The sequence below is a fragment of the Loxodonta africana genome, chromosome 13, assembly GCF_030014295.1.
Source record: "Loxodonta africana isolate mLoxAfr1 chromosome 13, mLoxAfr1.hap2, whole genome shotgun sequence".
Classification (NCBI taxonomy): domain Eukaryota; kingdom Metazoa; phylum Chordata; class Mammalia; order Proboscidea; family Elephantidae; genus Loxodonta; species Loxodonta africana.
Window position 1 is genome coordinate 58,280,261 of NC_087354.1, and position 19,727 is coordinate 58,299,987.

Genomic DNA, 19,727 nt, shown 5'->3' on the forward strand with positions numbered 1-19,727 from the left:
TGCCTTTGATAGGAGGCAATAAACATTTGTGGAATGAATGGATAAAGGTGAGGAAGAAACTAAAACAGTGATTTCAGACTTATCTGCAAACAAGAGTTACTTTTTCAAAGTAACTCTTACTTAGAACCAGAATATGTTCAGTAGTAAAGAGAAGAGCCGCCGTATTTGAAGTGAGAGCAGAAAGGAGCGCATCCACTCTATACCTCTGGGATCCCTCTCCTCAGGATGGCTGTGTTTGGCCAAGTGGATGGTACACTGCAGGTCACAGGTGCCAATTACAGAGACCATGCAATGTGGTGTGGCTCTGCCCTCCTCTCCATCCACCTGCCCTGGCAGCAGCCCACAGGTAGGAGGGCCATACATCCCAGCTTGTTTCCCACACTAAATTAGTAACAGCACCACCTTTCACTCCCAAACATATTCCAGTTTGAGCAATAAATTATATAGCTATGTAAGTTGCCATCCCGTAAGCTAACCTGAGGCTGTGCCGAACACAATTTGAAAGCCACAGACTTAAATAAAAAAGAATTAGTTCAGGAAATAATTTGCTCCTGCCCCTGGATAGGAATTCATCCATGTTTCATATCTGGGGGGGAGGGGGGCACTAACAAGCACAGCCTGGCGGGTAAGAGGGGCATGCCCCAGAGTTCTTGGCACCCATCACTCTCCTGGAGAAGAGGCCAGGGCCCAAGTACCAGCAAACCATGCACCCTTGGCTCTTTTCTGTCAAACCAGACAGTTGGGACCTCAGAAGAAAATCTAAACAGCTAAGAACAGATCTCTAATGCATCTGAAGTCCCATACCTGTGAGGGTCCCAGCTGCTTTCTCAGCAATATAACGGCACTACCACGGTGACTAAGCAGCCCTTGCGGCCCCTGGCGGGTCAATGAAGGAAGGCCCAGTGGGGAGTTTACGGGGTACACACAATCTGGACTGATGATAGTAACCACAGAAACCTCTTCAGAGCCTTCAAGCCAAGTCCTGTGGGGTTGGCCACAAACAAAGACAAAAGAATTCCAGAAGAGGACGGAGGAAGGGAAGTGGAAGAACGGAGGGTGGGAGGAGGGAGAGGTGCAGGAAAGAAGAAGAAGGCTGATGGGACAGCTAGGCTTGTGTACTTCACCTTTATTCTCAGTAGCTGGTTTTCCACTTGTGCGGCCTCTAGCTGCTTCTGCTTCTCCCGCAGCTTGTCCACGGATGCCTGGTATGTCTGCTGCAGATTTCTGATTTGATCCTTAATATTGCTATTTTCCAAAGTAACATCCACAAGTGTTTTCTGTTGGGATCAAGATAAAAACAAAACCCAGTGGTGTGAGAAAACATGGCAAGGGTCATGGGCTGGGACACCCCTTTGTCACTTGTCACTGAGGCAGATGTCAGACCACAGCCTCTGCCAGCCTGAGACTCTGGTGTTGCAGGGGCTGAGGGCCTGCCACAGTGCTCAAGAGGTCTGCCACCCTGTTGTGTGGTGGAACAGCAAGCCTCCCCCACAACACACCCACAACTGCTGCCAACACCACTTGCCACCACTTAGGATGGATGGAAATGGATTAAAATGGAGTCTCTTCCCATAGTATAGCATTTTATGCAAACAACACAGGCCTTCTACGTTTGTTTGCCAACGGAGCCCTCCCCTACACCCCATGAGGTATTTTTTTTACAGCAACGTGTGAAAAAAAATTGGCATAGTAGCGCTTTTGCAAGGGGAGAGCGTGATTAGCAAACAAACATAGAAGGTTCACATCATTTGTGTAAAAACACAGTACATCATTTCTCTCGGAAAAAATGAGCTGAAAACAATCCCACTTTGAAAAAAATCTATAAGCATAGGTTCAAATATGTGTTTACGAGAGGGGGAAAAAAAGACTAGGGAGAAATATACCAAAATTCAAATAATGAGTTTTGCCATTTGATAGGATTGTAGATAATTTTTATTTTCTTCTTTCTGATTTTCTATACTTTCTAAATCCCCAAAGAAAAATAAGTGAGTTTTGTAGAATGAAAATGCTCACCTTTTCTCTTAAAGGGGCTGTCACTTCTGGACTCATAGACTACCTAGCAGGGTAGGGACAACATGGCTGGTATTAATTCTAGCCATGTTGCATGCAGTGGAGGACATGATAAAGGAATATTCAGGAGTAAAGTTTAATGACTTGGGCAAGTGCCTAGCAAGAGCCTGTTGATTATTGCTCCAGGCCACCCACTGGAGCAAAAATGTTTAAATTAATATTGAGGCTATTTACTGCTTCAGGTTCTACTTGGTTGACTCTCCTTATAGAGAAACTGCTCCCTATACCCCAGAATTCCCCCCACTGGACACTGGATCATGGGCACCTTCTACTACCTCCCCAAGTCATCCACAACTGCAAATTAAAAGATTTGGAAATTCTGGTATTAGACATAGTTTCTCTGTCTTCTTTGTGGATGATCAGTCTCTGAAGCTTCCTCAACTCCTTAGCCTCCATTTTGGTCAAAAATGGCCTCTCATTCCTAAATTCACTTGAATCAGGAAAAAGGATTCTCAATGGTGGCAAATAGATACCAAAGGAAATACTGAAGGCATTTGGAAGCATGGAATCACAGACCATTTGAGCTTCAAGGGGCTTTAGGAACCACCTAGCCCAGCCACCCTCACTCCAAGCCCCACCAGCTTTACAGACATTACTCTTTTCTTCATGAACCCACAGTCTAGACCAAGAGAACAAGCTTCTTCTAGTCCTATCTCTTCCACTAGCCAGACACCTTGTTTAAGTCATTTCTCTGTGTCAGCTTCAGTTTCTTTATCCATAAAACAAGGGCATTGGAATTGCTCATCTCAACAGTCCTTTCTAGCTCAGAAGTTCTGTAAATTCAACCAAAGAGTCTTGTCTCACTATCAGCAATGACAAACGTGGGGTGGAGTGAACAACTAAAGAGGTTGGAACCTTGCATAAATAAGAAGCCAACTACCTTCAGACTCATTTGAGTTTCCCAGCCATAAGATGGTGCCTTAAAAAAAAAAAAAAATGGTTTGATCTTTTAGTTATAAAGCTCCTTTGGCTGCCTGGGAATAAGAAACTGGACAATAACTAGGAATCTGTCAAGGTACCTGGGTTAGGGTTGACCCTGCCTGAACTCAGATGAGGTAAATAAAGCCCTTCATGGTTGGTCAAGAGTGAGAAAATGCTCAAGAGGGAAGGAAAGGGAGAGCTCCTTGGAGAGCTCTCTGGTGGCAGGAGGAAGGGAAACCAAGGCTACTGGATAAACTAGAGCACAAGGTGGAGCTCGGCCTGAGGCCAGGGAAGAAGGACATGCAGTAAAGAGCCAGGAAAAGGGTGGGACTCAGAGGTCCCATCAATCGGAAATGGGCATCCTGGACAAACTCAAACATCAAGTCCACCAAGACCCACTGTTGGACAGAGCCCAGCTTTGTTGCTGGCATTACTGCCATATCAGCTGCTATTAGATAATACTAGTTTCCAGGGGAAGTAGATAATCCCAACATGAAAATCTGTTTGCTTATCTAATAAATTATTTATATTCCACCCGAAAGGATTTGAAATAGCTTGTGGATCTTTTAAGAGGAGGAAAACAGGTAAGCGCCAAATAACAAAGTTGGAGGAGGGGCAGAGACTATTATATATTAGGAAATTAGGGTCCTGAGAAGCCATGTGAGGTAAATATTACACTATGTTCTCATTACTTTCAAACTAATTTGCATGGTAGGCAGGGATTCAGCTGGAAGAGTAAATGGGCAGCATTTGAGTAATTATGCGTTGCCATCAAGTCAATTCCGACTCATAGTGACCCTATAGAACAGAACTATCCCATAGGGTTTCCAAGGCTGTAATCTTTATGGAAGCAGACTGCCACATCTTTCCTCCATGGAGTGGCCGGTGGATTCAAACCACCGACATTTCAGTTAGCAGTTGAGCATTTATTTAATCACTGCCCCACCAGGGCTCCTTATTTGTAAACTAATCAAAAGAACAATTCCCGTCAAATGGGTTGATGACACAAATTTTCACAAATTTCAGACACTGGGCTTTCCTGTTTCCCCATCTGGTACTACAAGACAGTCTTTGAAATACATATGATTCTTTCTAATGTACAATAATTTGTAAACTGAGAAAAAGGGCTTAAAAGCCTTTATGAGAACTTCATTAGTAAAATGGCTAGCCTGAGGTCTGAGCCCTGCCTCCACGTTAGTATTTACTGCTTTGCTTCAGCTACTTTCAACAGTTAACAGTCAGCTCATTCCAGGAAGCCTACCACCCCTCACTTTCCTTCCTCACTCAGAGAAATGCTTACACAGGCTAGCTCCAAGATGTCTACTGATAAACAGATACTGGAGCTACTTTAAAATGTATGGTTAATGAAACAATGTCTAAGGGTCCTCATGATTGTCTTGTGATTGTTGCTTGAATTTTCAAAGTCTAGCCAATCAGAAGATTTTGCCATGCATGTAAGCAATCCAACAACAACAAAATAACCAATCCAAATGATCCATATTAACTTATTAGCCAATCACGTTAAGCCTCCCATCCCCCCCCAGCTTGGAGGTGTCCCGCCTTTGATTTCTTTACATCACCACCCTCCAATCAGAATATCGTACTTTGATTTTACCATGTAAATGCACCTGCTTGCCTTCACCCTGGGGGGAGTGTTTGATTTCACTTTTGTAAGGTTAGGCGTTTCTCTGGTTTGAACCAATGTAAACCTTCAATAAATCTCTTTGCCTTTATTTTATTAGAGTTCGCATTTTTTACTCTTGGACAAGCCTTTGGGAGTCACTTGCCGAGAACAAATACAAGATGCCTTTGGTTAAGTCTGTCTTTTCTGTGATTGGGTGGATGCTGCTGTAACACTGGGGCTCCAGGGAGAAGTGGCTGATGGGCTCTGTTAGGCATTGACACTGAAGCTGACTCGGGTGTCTGGTGGACCATGACACCTCCAGCACTGAACTCAGAATCTAAATCCTTATTTTAATGGGGGTAGAAACAACCATGGCTATGCCTAATGATTCTGAATAATGACCTGAGGGCATTCTGTGACTTATCTGTTTGCAAAGAGCAGGGCCTGCTCTTGGTTAAGTCTGGTTTCACTGTAACAGAGGGGACTCCAGTCTCACAGTGATCAGATGAATACCTGCAGGCCAATGGAGTCCGACGCCAAAGCCGAGTTCATGGCATTAAAACTATCCAGGGCTGACGACTGTGTTTGGATGTGATTCTCTAGGTAGTCCTGCTGAGCATGTGAAACCTGGACAGATCGAGGAGAGAGTTACACAAAAGCAGTCCATATATACCCACGACAATCTTTAGATAGGTTGGGGCTTCCTTCTGATAACAACCTCTATTTCAACAATATTTCAAGTAAGGCTTTACATTTAAATATCAATATCTGTATGAAACAGAGAATAGAAAGCCAATAATACTTTTCCTTGGCTAGTATTTACACATATACCCACAGGACCCTGTTTATCAGGGAGGATACAGAACCAGAGCGTTTAAGCAATTTGCCCACAGTCAAGAAGCAGTACAACTAGAACTAGGACCCTATTAGAATAACTTCTTCAGTCATCTTGTTCTTTTGACTCAAAGGAAGTAGAAAGTATATACTTTGAGCTCAACCAGTTCTCGAGCCACTGTTTTTGTCCTTGTTGGGTGTGCATGTTTAAGGGGTTTGAGACAAAAGAAGTCAATGGTTTTGTTTTTCAGATATCAGTGGTTGAATATACTCTGCTATTCATCATGATTTCAACTCTGATCTGCCCTTGAACCCTTTTTACTGCCCTTCATCAATATTTGCCAGCCTAACAGGTACAACTAATGCCAGGGAAGTTACAGATAAGAGGATAAATTATGAGGAAGTAAAACTGGAGGGGAATACCTTTACGTAATTAGTTCCTGAATTTGAACAGACAGCTCTCAGCAAGTATACTATAGGGTACATTCTATGGGTATACTACAAGAGAGCAATAGCAGGTAATGACCAAGAGTACAGGCTTTTGAATTCCAGCACCACCAGTTACCAGCTTTACGGCCCTAAATAAATTACTTTCCCTTTCTGAATCTTAATTTTATCTGAAAGAATTAAGATATGTAGGATAATGTATAAAGCACTAAGCACTTTCTAGCACATAGTAACCTGTTGTTGTAGAGTTGATTCCGTCTCATGGTGACCCCATGTGTTACACAGTAGAACTGCTCTTTAGGGTTTTCTTGGCTGTCTCATTTCATCATATTCTCCATACATTCTCTTCCTTACTTTTTCCAGAGAAAATCTTTTCTGCCACCGAGCCACTGGGTGGGTTCAGACCTCGAACCTTTCGGTTAGCAGCCAATCACAAACCACTTACACCACTCAGGCTACTCTAGTACATGTATGTGGTCTCTAAGCCAGCTATCATCATCACCAGTTTTCTTTTAGGCTTTTTTAGCCCGTATATCCCTTTCCTCAGGGAGGAAAAGGTAATTAGCTTATAACCCGTTGCCATCAAGTTGATCCTAACTTATAGTGACCCTATAGGACAGAGTAGAACTGCCCCATAGGGCTTCCAAGGAGTGCCTGGTGGATTCGAACTTCCAACCTGCTCTTAACCACTATGCCACCAGTGTTTCCAATTAGCATATAGTAATACTATTATTCCTGCAGCCCTGATGGCGCAGTGGTTAAGAGCTCAGCTTGGTTTAATAATATATTATTAAGAAAAGAAAATCAGCAAAGCAAACCTGAGATTTGTTTTCTCCCTTTGGCCAATGTACCACATATACTCAATACCCATCAACAATGTCTGAACTCAAATGTTGGTAAACAGTCCACAGCAGGAAAGGCCAATTGGCAAGTTAATCACCGGGCACCCAGTGTGTGCAGCACTTTTCTGGATATTTTCACAAAAGAAGGATCGCTGTGGCCTAGGTTAACTCACAGGACAAGCAGGCACAAGCTATTACACAAACAAGTGTTATATTGTTAAGTTGTGTGGTTCATCACTAAGTCATCTGTGCTGCCTGGAACAGATGGGGGGTGCCTCATCAGAGTGCAGCCTTGAGCTAGATCATAAAGAAGGGCTGGATGTGGACAGGCAGGCAGGCAGTGGAACCATGGCTCCGAGATGGACTCAGGGGTGGACCCCAGCGTGGACTGTGGGGGCCACAGGAAGCAACCTAGCACAATGGAACAGGATGTGCTCCCTGAGGAGCCACGGGACAGAGAGCTGAACGGTGAGCCAGGGCCAGGATCACATGGCACGTCCTTGCTCAAGAGCGTGTCTGCATGTGCTTTGGCTGCCATGTGCAGCACCACCTGGAGGAAGAAGAAGCTGTAGGCAGAGAGACAGGGTTGGGCTCCTGGGGTGGTTCTGGCCTTAAGAAATGAGGGCATGCAGGAGATGACAATCAAAGCAAGGGGCAGAGTCTTGTTTATGTATCTGTTGCAAATCCAATCCTTCTGTTTTGATTACAGTGGTGATGGAGTAAATATCCATAAATATGTAAGAATTTCACAAGTCTCTTCCTACCTGCCAATAAGAATGTGACTCAGTGGGTCCGTTTATGGGCCCCCAACCCTATAATCAAGGCAACAGGTCTTACTTAAGCAAATAACCTCACAGCCCAGCCATAAACCAAGCTCAAATGCGTGACTGTTGTAACTCTTCTTTCCTGGAGATAATATCTCTTATGTGAGGTATATGCACATGTACCTGGACTTTTAGCTTCTGAATTATGAACAAAATACAAAAAAATTTTGGCTAAACTAGAGGAAGGCTATCTTTTTGAAATTTTCCCAGTATGTAATACATTCACATGGTTTGAATATTTAAACACATAAAAGATACACAGTGAGAAAAAACTTCTTTTCATCCCTGTTTCATTTGCTCAGTTACCACCCTCCCAGCTAGGGACTACTGTTAACCTTTTTTTTTTATTATCTTCCCAGTAACTTTTTGTGCACAAACAAGGCAATTTAGATACATTTATTTTCCACTCCTGTTTCACACAAATCACATCATGCTGGCCACATTTTCCTGCCTTTCTTTTCTTTTTTTTTCCTTTTTTCACCATCTACTTTATATCTTGGAAATTTTTAGGAGTCTCTTTTGAAAAGCTTACTGTTTCTCTCTCTCTCTCTTTTTTTTTTTTTCCAACTGCGGATATTTTTTGTAGAGATATAACATGATTGATTTAACTTGCCCCTTCTTGATGGGCATTTCGGTTTCCAATCTTTTGCTAGCACAAGCGATGCTGCAATAAGTAACTTCATCCACACGCATCTCACACGTGTCAGAGTTCATCTGTAGAATAAATTCTTAGGAATAGAATGGCTGGGTCAAAAAACAGGAGAATTGGTAATTTTGATAGATGCTGCCAAATTGCCATCCTAAGAGTAATAAAAATTTACATTCCCACCAGCACTTTGGTTCGCTGGGGCTTTCCACGTATATAATTAAATCGTTTGTAGACAGTGATAGTTTTATATGTACCTGTCCAGTTTTTATATACCCCCAAATTCCCTTCTATTGCTTAATTGTATTGGCTAGTATCTCAGGGAGAATGTTAAATAATAATGGTGATCGCTGGCTTCCTTTTCTTGTTGTTGACTTTGAGGGAAATGTTTCTGACGCAAAGAAGACTATTATCCCTGCTATAAAAATTTTCCTTTAAATAATAAACTTCATTGTATGATAAAGTTGCCTCGGTTCATTTAAAATATAATCCCATTCATAAAGACCATTACATATCAAATATTTTCATGCACTAGCCACTCAGAGGAAGTTCTAAGCTCCACCATCCCTCCAACTTCACGGTCCCTGAGATAGTTACTCACTGACAGTTCCTGGGTGAGCTGTCGGATCTTCCGTCTCATTTCGTCATAGTCTCCGAACATTCGCTTCCGTACTTTTTCTAGAGTGGCTCTCACCTGCCGCCCACAAAGACACTAGTTAGGGATCAAGCTATTTAACCTCTTCCTGAGAGATTGCCAAAACTTTAAGAGACTCTAAGGAGAGACGGCCCCGCAAAGAATACATTCTTAAAAAGATCATTCAGGAAATTACGGGGGAAGATCATCCTTGACATCGAGTTAGAAACTAAGGTAAACTCTAAAGAAAAAAAGTGGTTTGTTGAAATTCACCTATCACCTTCGAACCAAGTTTAGGCAAGGTTTACCTCTTTCTCCAGCACAGATTTTTCATAAGTAGATATTTTTAACAAGTTAACTCTACAAACACCTGGTCAGGAGGACCAAAATACCATAAAACAAAAAGCAGCCTCGGTAATTTTCCCTGTCTCTGTACTAATTGCCAAAGAGCAATCAAACATCTAGAACATAAGGCAGAAAAGTATAAAGCCATAAATTTGAAAGTCAATTCCTTAATAATTTCCGTTAATACTGTTGTTGTTAGGTACAGTCGATTCGGTTTGACTTATAGCGACCCTATAGGATACAGTAGAACTACCTCACAGAGTTTCCAAGGAGCGGCTGGTGGATTTGAATTTCCGATCCTTTGGTTAGCAGCTGAGCTCTTAACCACTGTGCCACCAGGGCTCCGATATAATATACAAGGCACCAAATATAACAAAAGTTACAGGGATTCCCCCAAACACTTGTTTACATGTTGTTCAAGTGTCTCCATAGTTCTACTGCCAGAGGAGTAACAAGGCCTTAACAATGAAAAAACAAAACAAAAAAATCTTACACTCCCTGCCTCCTCCCTTCTTTCCATGCCCCTAAAAGAGCTCAGGCATCTTCAAATGGGTCAGGAAGTATCAAGGCAGCCCTCTCCAGGCACAAACGCTCTGGAATTCCTATATAGGAAGGGCTTACAGGCAGCTGGTTGGTTTGAATGACAGGTGTGTAGCGGGCAGTGCTGGGGGACTTGTCTTGAAGCTTCATTCGTACAGCGAGCACACTGTATTAAATGAGACTGCATGTTTCTTGGGGTGGCTGGGAGGGACAGCATTGATGGAGATCGGGGAGTGGGATCTGGGGGAATCATTAAGAGCCCAAGCCCTTCTCAGATGAATTCTAGTAATAGGGTCAACTTTCTTGCCATTAGGTACAAACATTTTGGAAAAATACAGCAGAAGCGCAGCTTTTCATCTTGGGCAGGCAGAATGGCTTCCATTTGGGCCCTGAGTTGGCTCTAGTGCTGCTCACCAGCGTCTAAGTGGGTGGAATCTTGAGCTGGCTGTCACGTCCACAAACAGTGTGGGAAGTCACACAAAGAAAGCAAACAAACCCATAAACACACCTGGAATGACCAAGCTGGGGATGGACATGCAGCCCAGCTAGAGAAGGTGGGACCTGGAAATTCACTTTAAGTTGGAGATCATAGTGGAGGCTGGTAATTCTAGGTTAGAACCACCCCTGCAACTTCTCCACATGTGGCTCATAATTGGCCTGAGCCTGCTGTCTTTGTCTTGGGCAACTTATGATGCTTCACTCTGCTTAGAATGTTTGCCATTGAAGCAATGCCATGGTATTTGGGGCATTTAAATGAGAAAGAGCTAAGCATCTCCTTGAGAAAAACACAGGAGACTTAGAATGTTTAAGCTGCTCTTATACAGGGAAATCCAGAATGAAATACTCTGAATGGCTAAAATTTACTTTGTGGGGGTAGGATGACTGGGGATTTGAGGCTGGTGGTTGGCACATATGATCCGTACATTAGTATGTGTGTACAGCTTTTCTGGCTTCTCTTCATTTCCTCTGTTAGGCATTTCTTATTTCTGAAATTTGATAAGATATTAAAACAAAAACTCATACAAATGTTAAGATAACATAGCTTTATGTTTTATCAGCAAACTCACCAAACAAAATGGGGCTCACAGAGCTGGAAGTTTTGACCTTACCTGAGAAATATTTACATGGAAAAACAGAAGCCCAGAAAGGGTAAGTGATGTGCCAGGCCAAACATAGGGCTGGACTTTGAACCAAGGTCCATGGGCTCACAGGCCTGGGTGCCTTCTGCTGCCCCACCCTGCCTCTGCTTCCCATGAGACAAACACTTTGTAGCCCACAGGTCAGTGCTTGGGGCTCATCAACGTCAGAGAAGTTCTTTCATCTAATCAGGGGCCTTGGTTTGGGCAACAGGTGCATCAGTCAATCTAGGAAGACCATAGGTGGAACAAAAAGAAATGTAGATAGATATGGGGCGAATGGATGGATGGACAGGGATAGAAAAAGTTAGAAGAAAATGCTATAAAATGCTAACAACTGTTTTGGATGAATTTGTGGCTGATTTTGTTTTCTTCTTAAATGTTTTTATATTTTCCAGATTTTCTCAAAAGAGTATATAGTTAAAATGATAAGAAATTAAATATTAAATTAAAAAAAGCATTGACTGCTTGTGTTGTACAATGTCCACTGTAGTTCACTTGTCAGCATCTGCTTAACTCGACTGATTGGTCTGAACCAACCACAGTTCTCCCATTCCTTGCCAGTGACACGCGTGGGACTGGGTGAGTGATCCAGTCCTGGCCAATGAGATGTGAGGAGAAGTCTATTGGGGACCTCTAGAAAGTAACACAGAGAGGGATGGCCTCTTAGCTTCCTCCAGACACTGTCACATTTTCAGATGATGTCACTTGCCTGAGGCTGAATGAGGAAAGGGCCAAGGGAAACTCAAGACAAGTGGGAATGAACCTGGGAAGTGCCTGCCTGGAGCCCACCTACCCCTAGGCTGATGTGCCCACTTGAGATAAAGGTCTCTTCTGATTAAGTCAGTTTGAGTTAGCTTTTCCGTTACTGGCTGCCAAAATCATTCAAATGTGTGCAGTTTACTTTGGGGTGTCCAGTGTAATAAGTGAAACCACTTAAGAACTTCTGCTCCATACACAGAGGAAGGAAGTCATTGGTCTCCGAGTATCGGTACTTAGTATTGTCCATCCCACAGAAGTTCAACCTATATCTCACTGCAGAATGACAATGACTTTTAACATTGCCATGAAGGTATGTAGAGACACTTCCACCCAAAATGGTAACGCCAAGGAATCTTTCCAAATGCCTTGTTATATTCACATCAGTGCTGTCAACCCCACCCTCTTACATGCTACAAAAAGAGGAGAAACTAGAAAGTGGTCCTTAAATGGCTCACGTCTTTGATGTAGTTCATCTCTTCCTTCAGCTGATTGGTGGACCAGCCGTACACCACCATTTCCTTCTGCTGATTTTGATCTGATCTTCGCACCACACCGTACACCACACCCTGGGGAAGTTTCCTGGGAGCTTCTCCATTGCCTAGGTGAGAAGGCTAAAAAAGGGCAGAAAAAGACAAAGGGAATAACGACCCTTTAAAACAAACAAACAAAAAAAGCCAAACCCATTGCCATCGAGTCAATTCCGACTCATAGCGACCTTACAGGACAGTGTAGACCTGCCCCATAGAGTTTCCAAGGAGCGCCTGGCGGATTCCAACTGCTGACCTCTTAGTGAGCAGCCGTAGCACTTAACCACTACGCCACCAGGGTTTCCAAAACAGAGCGTAACCACAAATGCCCCGGCAGAGCAACCTGGCAAATGATCTGCCTCTCAAGTCATTACCAGGACCGATACCAGTTGCCCTCAGGTCAATTTGACCCTGTGTGTGTTAGTGTAGAACTGTGCACCACAGGGTTTTCAGTGGCTGATTTTTCAGAAGTAGATCACCAGGCCTTTCTTCCGAGGCACCTCTGGGTAGACTCGAACCTCCAACCTCTAACCTTCTGTTAGCTGCCACAGGCGTTAACCATTGCACCACCCAGGGATTCCTAATGACTCTTCAGCCCCATGTGAACAGTTTTAACAAATGGGCCCACCCTGTGAGGTTATGCATTTGTGCCCAGTACAGGGGTGCCTGGCAGCAGGGAGCGAGGGGGCAGATATCTACTCTCCAAGTCCCATCTGGCATGGGCTTGGCCTGCCTTTACCCTGGAGAACACGCACCTTTCTCTAATTTGTCCCAAGGCCCCATCCACTCCATACTAGCACGTACGCAGGGCTAGATCTTTCCAGAGGGGACATCTTTTTCTAATTCTTACAAAGGCGCCAGATGGCTTTGTGGTATCCCTGATAACAAAAACAAGTGTCTGAAATCTCACATTTTAGTTAATTCTGTCTTCCCCCTTGGGTCTGTTCTCCTGTATGTCTTCAACTCCATCACTACATATGTTGTATGAAATACATGAGGTTGGGGAAGAAAGTAAGGTGTCCTGGTAGCGTAGTGGTTAAGAGCCCAGCTGCTAACCGAAAGGTTGGCAGTTCAAACCCACCAGCTGCTTGCCGGGCAAAAGATGTCAGTTTGCTTCTGTAAAGATTTACAGCCTTGGAAACCTTATGGGGCAGCTCTGCTCTGTCCTACGCAGTCACTATAAGTTGGAATAGACTCAACAGCAGTGGGTTTGGTTTTCGGTGGGAGAAGACTGCTGGCAGCCATCTGGCAGCCAAACTGTCCTCTGAGTGAAGGCTGACTCTGGGGTTGAAGTGAGGTGGGATACCGCACAGCCTGTTGTAACCATTCCAAAAGAATCTCCCTGATCCTGCTGGTGGATCCTTAATCCCTTCAATTAAAACACTGATCATTGTTGAAATGCAAACACCCCTGGGAAGGAGTACCACATCCAAGTTGGAACACGCCTCTGTAGAATGAAGGCTCAGGAAGCAGGAGAAAGAGAACTCAGATTGACCGAACATCTACTATGAGCTAGAAAGGTTCCTCAGCATGTTTAATCTTTATAACTATGTTAACCCGATAAGAACCCTTTGGCATCAAGTCAATCCCGACTCATAGCGACCCTAAAGCACAGAGTAGAACTGCCCCATAGGGTTTCCAAGGAGCGCCTGGTAGATTCCAACTGCCGACCTTTTGGTTAGCAGCCGAGCTCTTAACCACTGTGCCACCAGGATATCCTACAACTACTCTATAACATAGTAATTGTCTCCATAGCTGAGAAAGCTGAACTTCAGAGAGCTTAAGTAACTTGCCTGTGGTCAAACACCTAGATTCCAGTCCAGGTCTGTCCGACTCTGAGTCCGCTTCTCCATACTGCAGGCTTTGTTAGATGTAGGGGCACAGAGTGGGGGGCTTCATAACATGGAAGGGACCAAACCAAAAACCAAACCCACTGCCATCAAGTCGATTCCGACTCATAGCGACCCTACAGGACAGAGTAGAACTGCCCCATAGGGCTTCTAAGGAGCACCTGGTGGATTTCAACTGCTGACCTTTTGGTTGGCAGCCTGAGCTCTTAACCGCTACGTCATCGGGGTTTCCCTGGAAGGGACAGAGGCCAAGGAAAAAAAATCAAGACCAAGAGCTGAGCCTTCATAGACAACTGCCCTGCTCCTAGTTTTCACCGGGGCTGACCCTGGTGCCTGGACAAGGCCACAGCACAGAAGCTGGGATTCCAAGATGGCAACTCCACTCTCCTGCTGACCTGTAAACCACTTTGCATAGATTCTTTCCATGCACCCACAATATTTTTGACATACAAAACCGTAATTTGCATTTTTTAATCATTCATTGAGTCAGAACAATAAGTACTTTATGATTCCATTCATTCAAAAGTTGTAAAAGCAAAAAAAAAAGAGTCCAGAAAGATACATGAGAAATTACTAATGGCGCCCCGTAAGGAAAGGACCGTGAAATGGACAGAGGTGCTGACAACGGGCATGGCCTTCACTTTTTCTTTATACCCTTATGTATTATTTTTGGTTTTACAATAAAAACTTTTTAAGACTTAATGAAACATCTATTGTTTCCCACCCTTCAGCACATCTCTGGGAAGAAATGGGGTGTGAGAGGCTCTGGCATTTTGTATTCCAATAAATGCTTCCACTTGAGTCCGTTATATTTGGGTCCCACACACTACCCTGAAAATGCAGGTGTTAAGTTAAGGTGACCAGGCTGTTAAATGGTTCTCTGTGGAGTGACAGGCTGGGGTTAAGAGTCCCTGAAGTACTTAGCATATAATTAGGAAGAGGAAAAGCTCTAATGAAATCCCCACATTCCAGGAAACAAAAAAGCCTGCTCTTTCAGTCTCCAACTCCACCCAGTTCCTGAAAAACAAGCTGGTGACCACACACAGCTTTGGTAAAGTGCATTTCTGCAAAGCAAAGGCTTTCACAGTTGGGTGAGTTTGCAGGAAACCACCTCAGGTGACTGGATTAAGAGAACTCTGCATCAGGGCCAGCACCGCGTGAGGAGGCAAAGACCACCGCCAATGGGGGAAAATACAAACAACCTGAAGGCAGGGTCTGTGATACTGCACTAGATGACCTATGCACCTAGAAAGATGTCTAAGACGCATAAAGTGTAAAATAGTAAATTTCATATTTGCTTTATTGTTCTGGAAACCCTGGTGGCATAGTGGTTAAGCGCAACAGCTGCTAACCAAAAGGTCCGCAGTTTGAATCCACCAGGCGCTCCTTGGAAACCTATGGGGCAGTTCTACTCTGTGCTATAGGGTCACTATGAGTTGGAATTGACTTGATGGGAATGGGTTTGGGTTTTTTTTTTATTTTTTATTGTTTTAAAGCGTGACTGTAAAACATCTAGACGGATGAAATGAAAACCATTCGTGGCAATTTCCTCAGTAGAAGGGTATTTTGCTTTTTCTTTTATGTTCTATTATACTCTTTGAATCTGTTTTTGGCAAAAAAAAAAAAAAAAGCATTATTTTTGAATTAATAATTTTTATTTTAATTTTCAAAAAAAATTATTGAAATGTCAGGGTCAAAATGAAAGGCCCACAGGAAAGGGTCTGGTGGCAGGACTCTGCTCAGACACAGGCCAATCACTCCACCAGGAGAGAACTCCGAGCCAGCTTACATTGCTGCTGGGCTATGACAGGTCAGGAAACGCACGTTTATGAAGAAAGAGCAGGAGAAAGACACTTTCTGTCTAGCCATTTTACTAACAGTATTTTCTTTCATTCTCACAATAACCCTACCATGTAAGTGTTATTAGTTCTTTCAAGGGGGCAGGATTCAAACAAATGCGTGTCTATGTCTTTACAAATTTAAGTTCTTTGCTTGACCACAATGCCTCCAAATAGTTAACGGTCAAAAGCAGAACTGGACCGCACATCTCTATGTGGCAGCCCAGAGCTTCAAAGGTAGGGAAGCCAGAGCCTCAAGGGTAGGGAAGCTAGAGCCTGGCCTTCAGGTCCTGGGTCTATTTGGAAGAGATGGGCCAGGATACGAGGCTCTTCTCCAGTCTGGGTCCACTGCCCCCTTCATCCAGACCAGCCTCATTACTCCTTCCTGTTCCTTTAGTGGCCAACCTCCTTCTTGCCTCAGGGCATTTACACATGTTGTTCCCTCTGTCTGTTCTGCTCACTGTTGTCATTGAGTGGATTCTGAGGCATAGTGACCCTAGAGGACACAGTAGAACTGCTCCATAGGGTTTTCAAGGAGCGGCTGCTGGATTCCAACTGCTGAGCTTCTGGCTATCAGCCGAGCTCTTAACCACTGCACTACCAGGGCTCTGCACTGCTCACACTTCAGCTCAAATATCCTTCCTTCAAGGAAGCCTTCACTGACTCTTCAGACACTCCCCATGGCAACCACCACAGCCATACCAAGGGATTATTAGTGTCATCATGTACGTAAGGCCTGCCTCCTTGTAAGCTCCAAGAAGTCTAGGGCCATGTTTGTCTTCTTTGCCACTACAATTCCCAATATCTAACAGTGATTGACATGCAGTGGCCCAAAAAAAAACCAAACCCAGTGCCGTCGAGTAGATTCCAACTCATAGCGACCCTATAGGACAGAGTAGAACTGCCCCATAGAGTTTCCAAGGAGCGCCTGGCGGATCTGAACCACTGACCCTTTGGTTAGCAGCCGTAGCACTTAACCACTACGCCACCAGGGTTTCCACATGCAATGGGGTCCTCAATAAATATTTGCAGAATGAATTAGGGCCTTTAGAAGTTGGAAGAGGTTCTGGGGAATTGCCCAGAGGATGTTAAATATGGTCTCACTGAAGGGAACACCCTTTATCCCTCTGAGATAGAGGGGCTGGTAGCTTATGTTTGCCACACCATTGCCTATTTGGAGGACAAGACATCACAAAATGTATACCCAGATTAAAACAATGGACACTATACCTATTAAAACTCCTGGCCATGAAGCAATACTAGGCAAAATCACCCTGAAAACAAAAGCCCCCAAAAACGCATGGAATACAAGAAGGTTATCATCAAAGAAGTCAAAAGGAAACATCAGAAAAGGCATTCTACAATCCCTAGGTGGACTGACAGCTGGTTTAATCAGTAAAAGACAGACTTTCTCAAGCCCGCCCCTGTGATCTACTCCCACTTTAATATTCACCTGTAGGCTCACATGTTGGCCATTTTCCCTAGAGAGATGTTTAGCAGCAAGGGTCTTAGAAAGAAGGAGAAACTATAGAAAAGCAACTCAGTCTGAGTTCCTGTTGTAACATCTTTACTGCCATTGGAGAGTTGGGGTTAGTGAGGCCAGTGATAGGGGGCCATAATTTCCAGACCCTGTATCAAAATATGGAAACCCTGGTGGCGTAGTGGTTAAGTGCTATGACTGCTAACCAAAGGGTTGGCAGTTTGAATCCACCAGGCACTCCTTGGAAACTCTATGGGGCACTTCCGCTCTGTCCTATAGGGTCTCTATGAGTCGGAATCGACTCAACAGCACTGGGTTTGGTTTTTTGTTTGGTTTGGTATCAAAATACGGAGGCCTGGTGGTGCAGTGGTTAAGAGTTCAGCTGCCAACCAAAGAGGTCAGCAGTTTGAATCCACCAGTCGTTCCTTGGAAACCCTATGGGGCAGTTCTACTCTGTCCTATAGTGTCACTCTGAGTTGGAATCGACTCGATGGCAACGGCTTTAACGGGTTATATCAAAATATATGATCTTACAATGCAATAAGCTCCACAAAGGCAAGGGTTTTATCTGCCTTTTTCACTGCCAAATTCCCAATCCTTAGCATAAACAGATACTCAGTAAGATGTTTTGATGGAAGGAAGACAGAATATTTGGAGTATTTGGTTATCCTAGCTACTTAGGATCAATCTGTAAAAAGGACAAGAATCCCTTGGTCAATAAGAGCTCTCAGGGAATTTGTAACAGCAGAAACACAGTCTGACATAAATCAAACCAACATTGGTAGACGGCTGCAGCCAGTCCCCAGGTCCAGAGGCCAGGACAGGCAGCTGGTCGCATGTCCAGGCTACATATACGGCTTGGATGTGCCCTAACGTGAACTGAATGATTTGCAAATTAGAAAGCAAGTTATTTTCCCAAAATTTCTTGCTCTGGACCTCTAGGGCACCACTGACCCAAGATGGCTAGGAGCTGACCACGCTGGCATTCTGTCTGTCCTGCAGGCAGAGAAGTCCGTCCTTTTCAGGAACGTGCTCTGGCCTGTCTGACCTGCATTTCCATCTTAGCAAAGCACTGGATCCCATCATTACTCATAGTTAACTTTGCTTTGCCTTCTTGTGGCCAACACGAACATTACAGCTGCCTTAGTTATCTAGTGCTGCCATAACAGAAATACCACAAGTGAATGACTTTAACAAAGAGAAACTTCTTTTCTCACAGTCTAGTAGGCTAGAAGTCCAAATTCAGGGTGTCAGCTCCAGGGGAAGGCCTTCTCTCTCCTTGGGCTCTGGAAGAAAGTCCCTGTCATCAACCTTCCCCTGGACTAGGAGCTTCTCTGCACAGGAACCCCACGTCCAAAAGATGTGCTCTGCTCCTGGCACTGCTTTCTTGGTGGTATGAGGTCCCAAATTCTCTGCTTGCTTCCCTTTCCTTTCATCTTCTGTAAGATAAAAGGTGGCACAGGCCACACCCCAGGGAAACTCCCTTTACATTGGATCAGGGATGTAACCTGAGCAATGGTGTTATAGCCCACCCTAATCCTCTTTAACCACAGGCCGAGATTATGATTTATAACACATAAGAAAATCACAAAATGGAGGACAACCACACAATACTAGGAATCATGGCCTAACCACGTTGACACATATTTTGGGAGACACAATTCAATCCATTACAATAGCTGAGCCTGAGGGGCCTCTTCATAGCCTGGAGGAGGAACAGGGAGGGAATGAGCAGCCCATACTTTCAGAGAAACGGAAACCTTTCGCCTGTTATAACGTATTTGTTACTTCTGACTATCTCACAAGCTGAACAGAGACCATTTCCTGAATAAGCACATTCTCCAAAAAAAAAAACCAACCACTTCCAGTGCTTAGAGATGAGAGGAAAAAGAAAAACTTCTGGCTAAGCAGGAATACCAAAGAGTGATAGTGCTAGTGATAGCACCTGATAGAGGCAACTTCTTGAAAATGTTACTTTACAGCTTCTCTGCCAACAATGGAGCCCTGGTGGTACAGTGGTTAAGAGCTCAGGCTGCTAACCAAAAGGTCACCAGTTTGAATCCACCAGCTGCTCCTTGGAAATCCTATGGGACAGTTCCACTCTGTCCTACAAGGTCACTGCTTAGGCCTAATGACTCCGGGGGAAAAAATCAGGGACTGTTTTTCTGGAGCCCAGTGGTTTAGAACACACCCTGGGTAAACTTGACTGATAAAATGCAAACATCCTAAATAGACTTCCCCGAGAGGTGCCGTTGATGCACCCATGGCAACACGGCCCAGTCCAGCCCAACTTTAGGAGAGGCCCGATTTTGGAATCACACAGACCCAGGCTGGAACTGCAAACCCCCTGTGTGCTAGCTACAGGGTCCTGTGCAAACTATCAACTTCACTGAGCTTCAGAGTCCTG

At 44.2% G+C, this 19,727-nt stretch overlaps 1 protein-coding gene across 1 annotated transcript in view; it reads right to left on the minus strand.

Moving 5' to 3' along the window:
* The window catches only part of MYZAP (myocardial zonula adherens protein), a 92,635-nt gene that overhangs the window by 55,922 nt on the left and 16,986 nt on the right, over positions 1-19,727 (minus strand). Inside the window, exons 3-6 of the mRNA XM_064267492.1 lie at positions 12,081-12,236; positions 8,810-8,902; positions 5,129-5,242; positions 1,125-1,277 (exon numbers count right to left, since the gene is read on the minus strand). Coding sequence (XP_064123562.1) covers positions 1,125-1,277; positions 5,129-5,242; positions 8,810-8,902; positions 12,081-12,236 — 516 coding nt within the window. The remainder of the gene's footprint in view (positions 1-1,124; positions 1,278-5,128; positions 5,243-8,809; positions 8,903-12,080; positions 12,237-19,727) is intronic.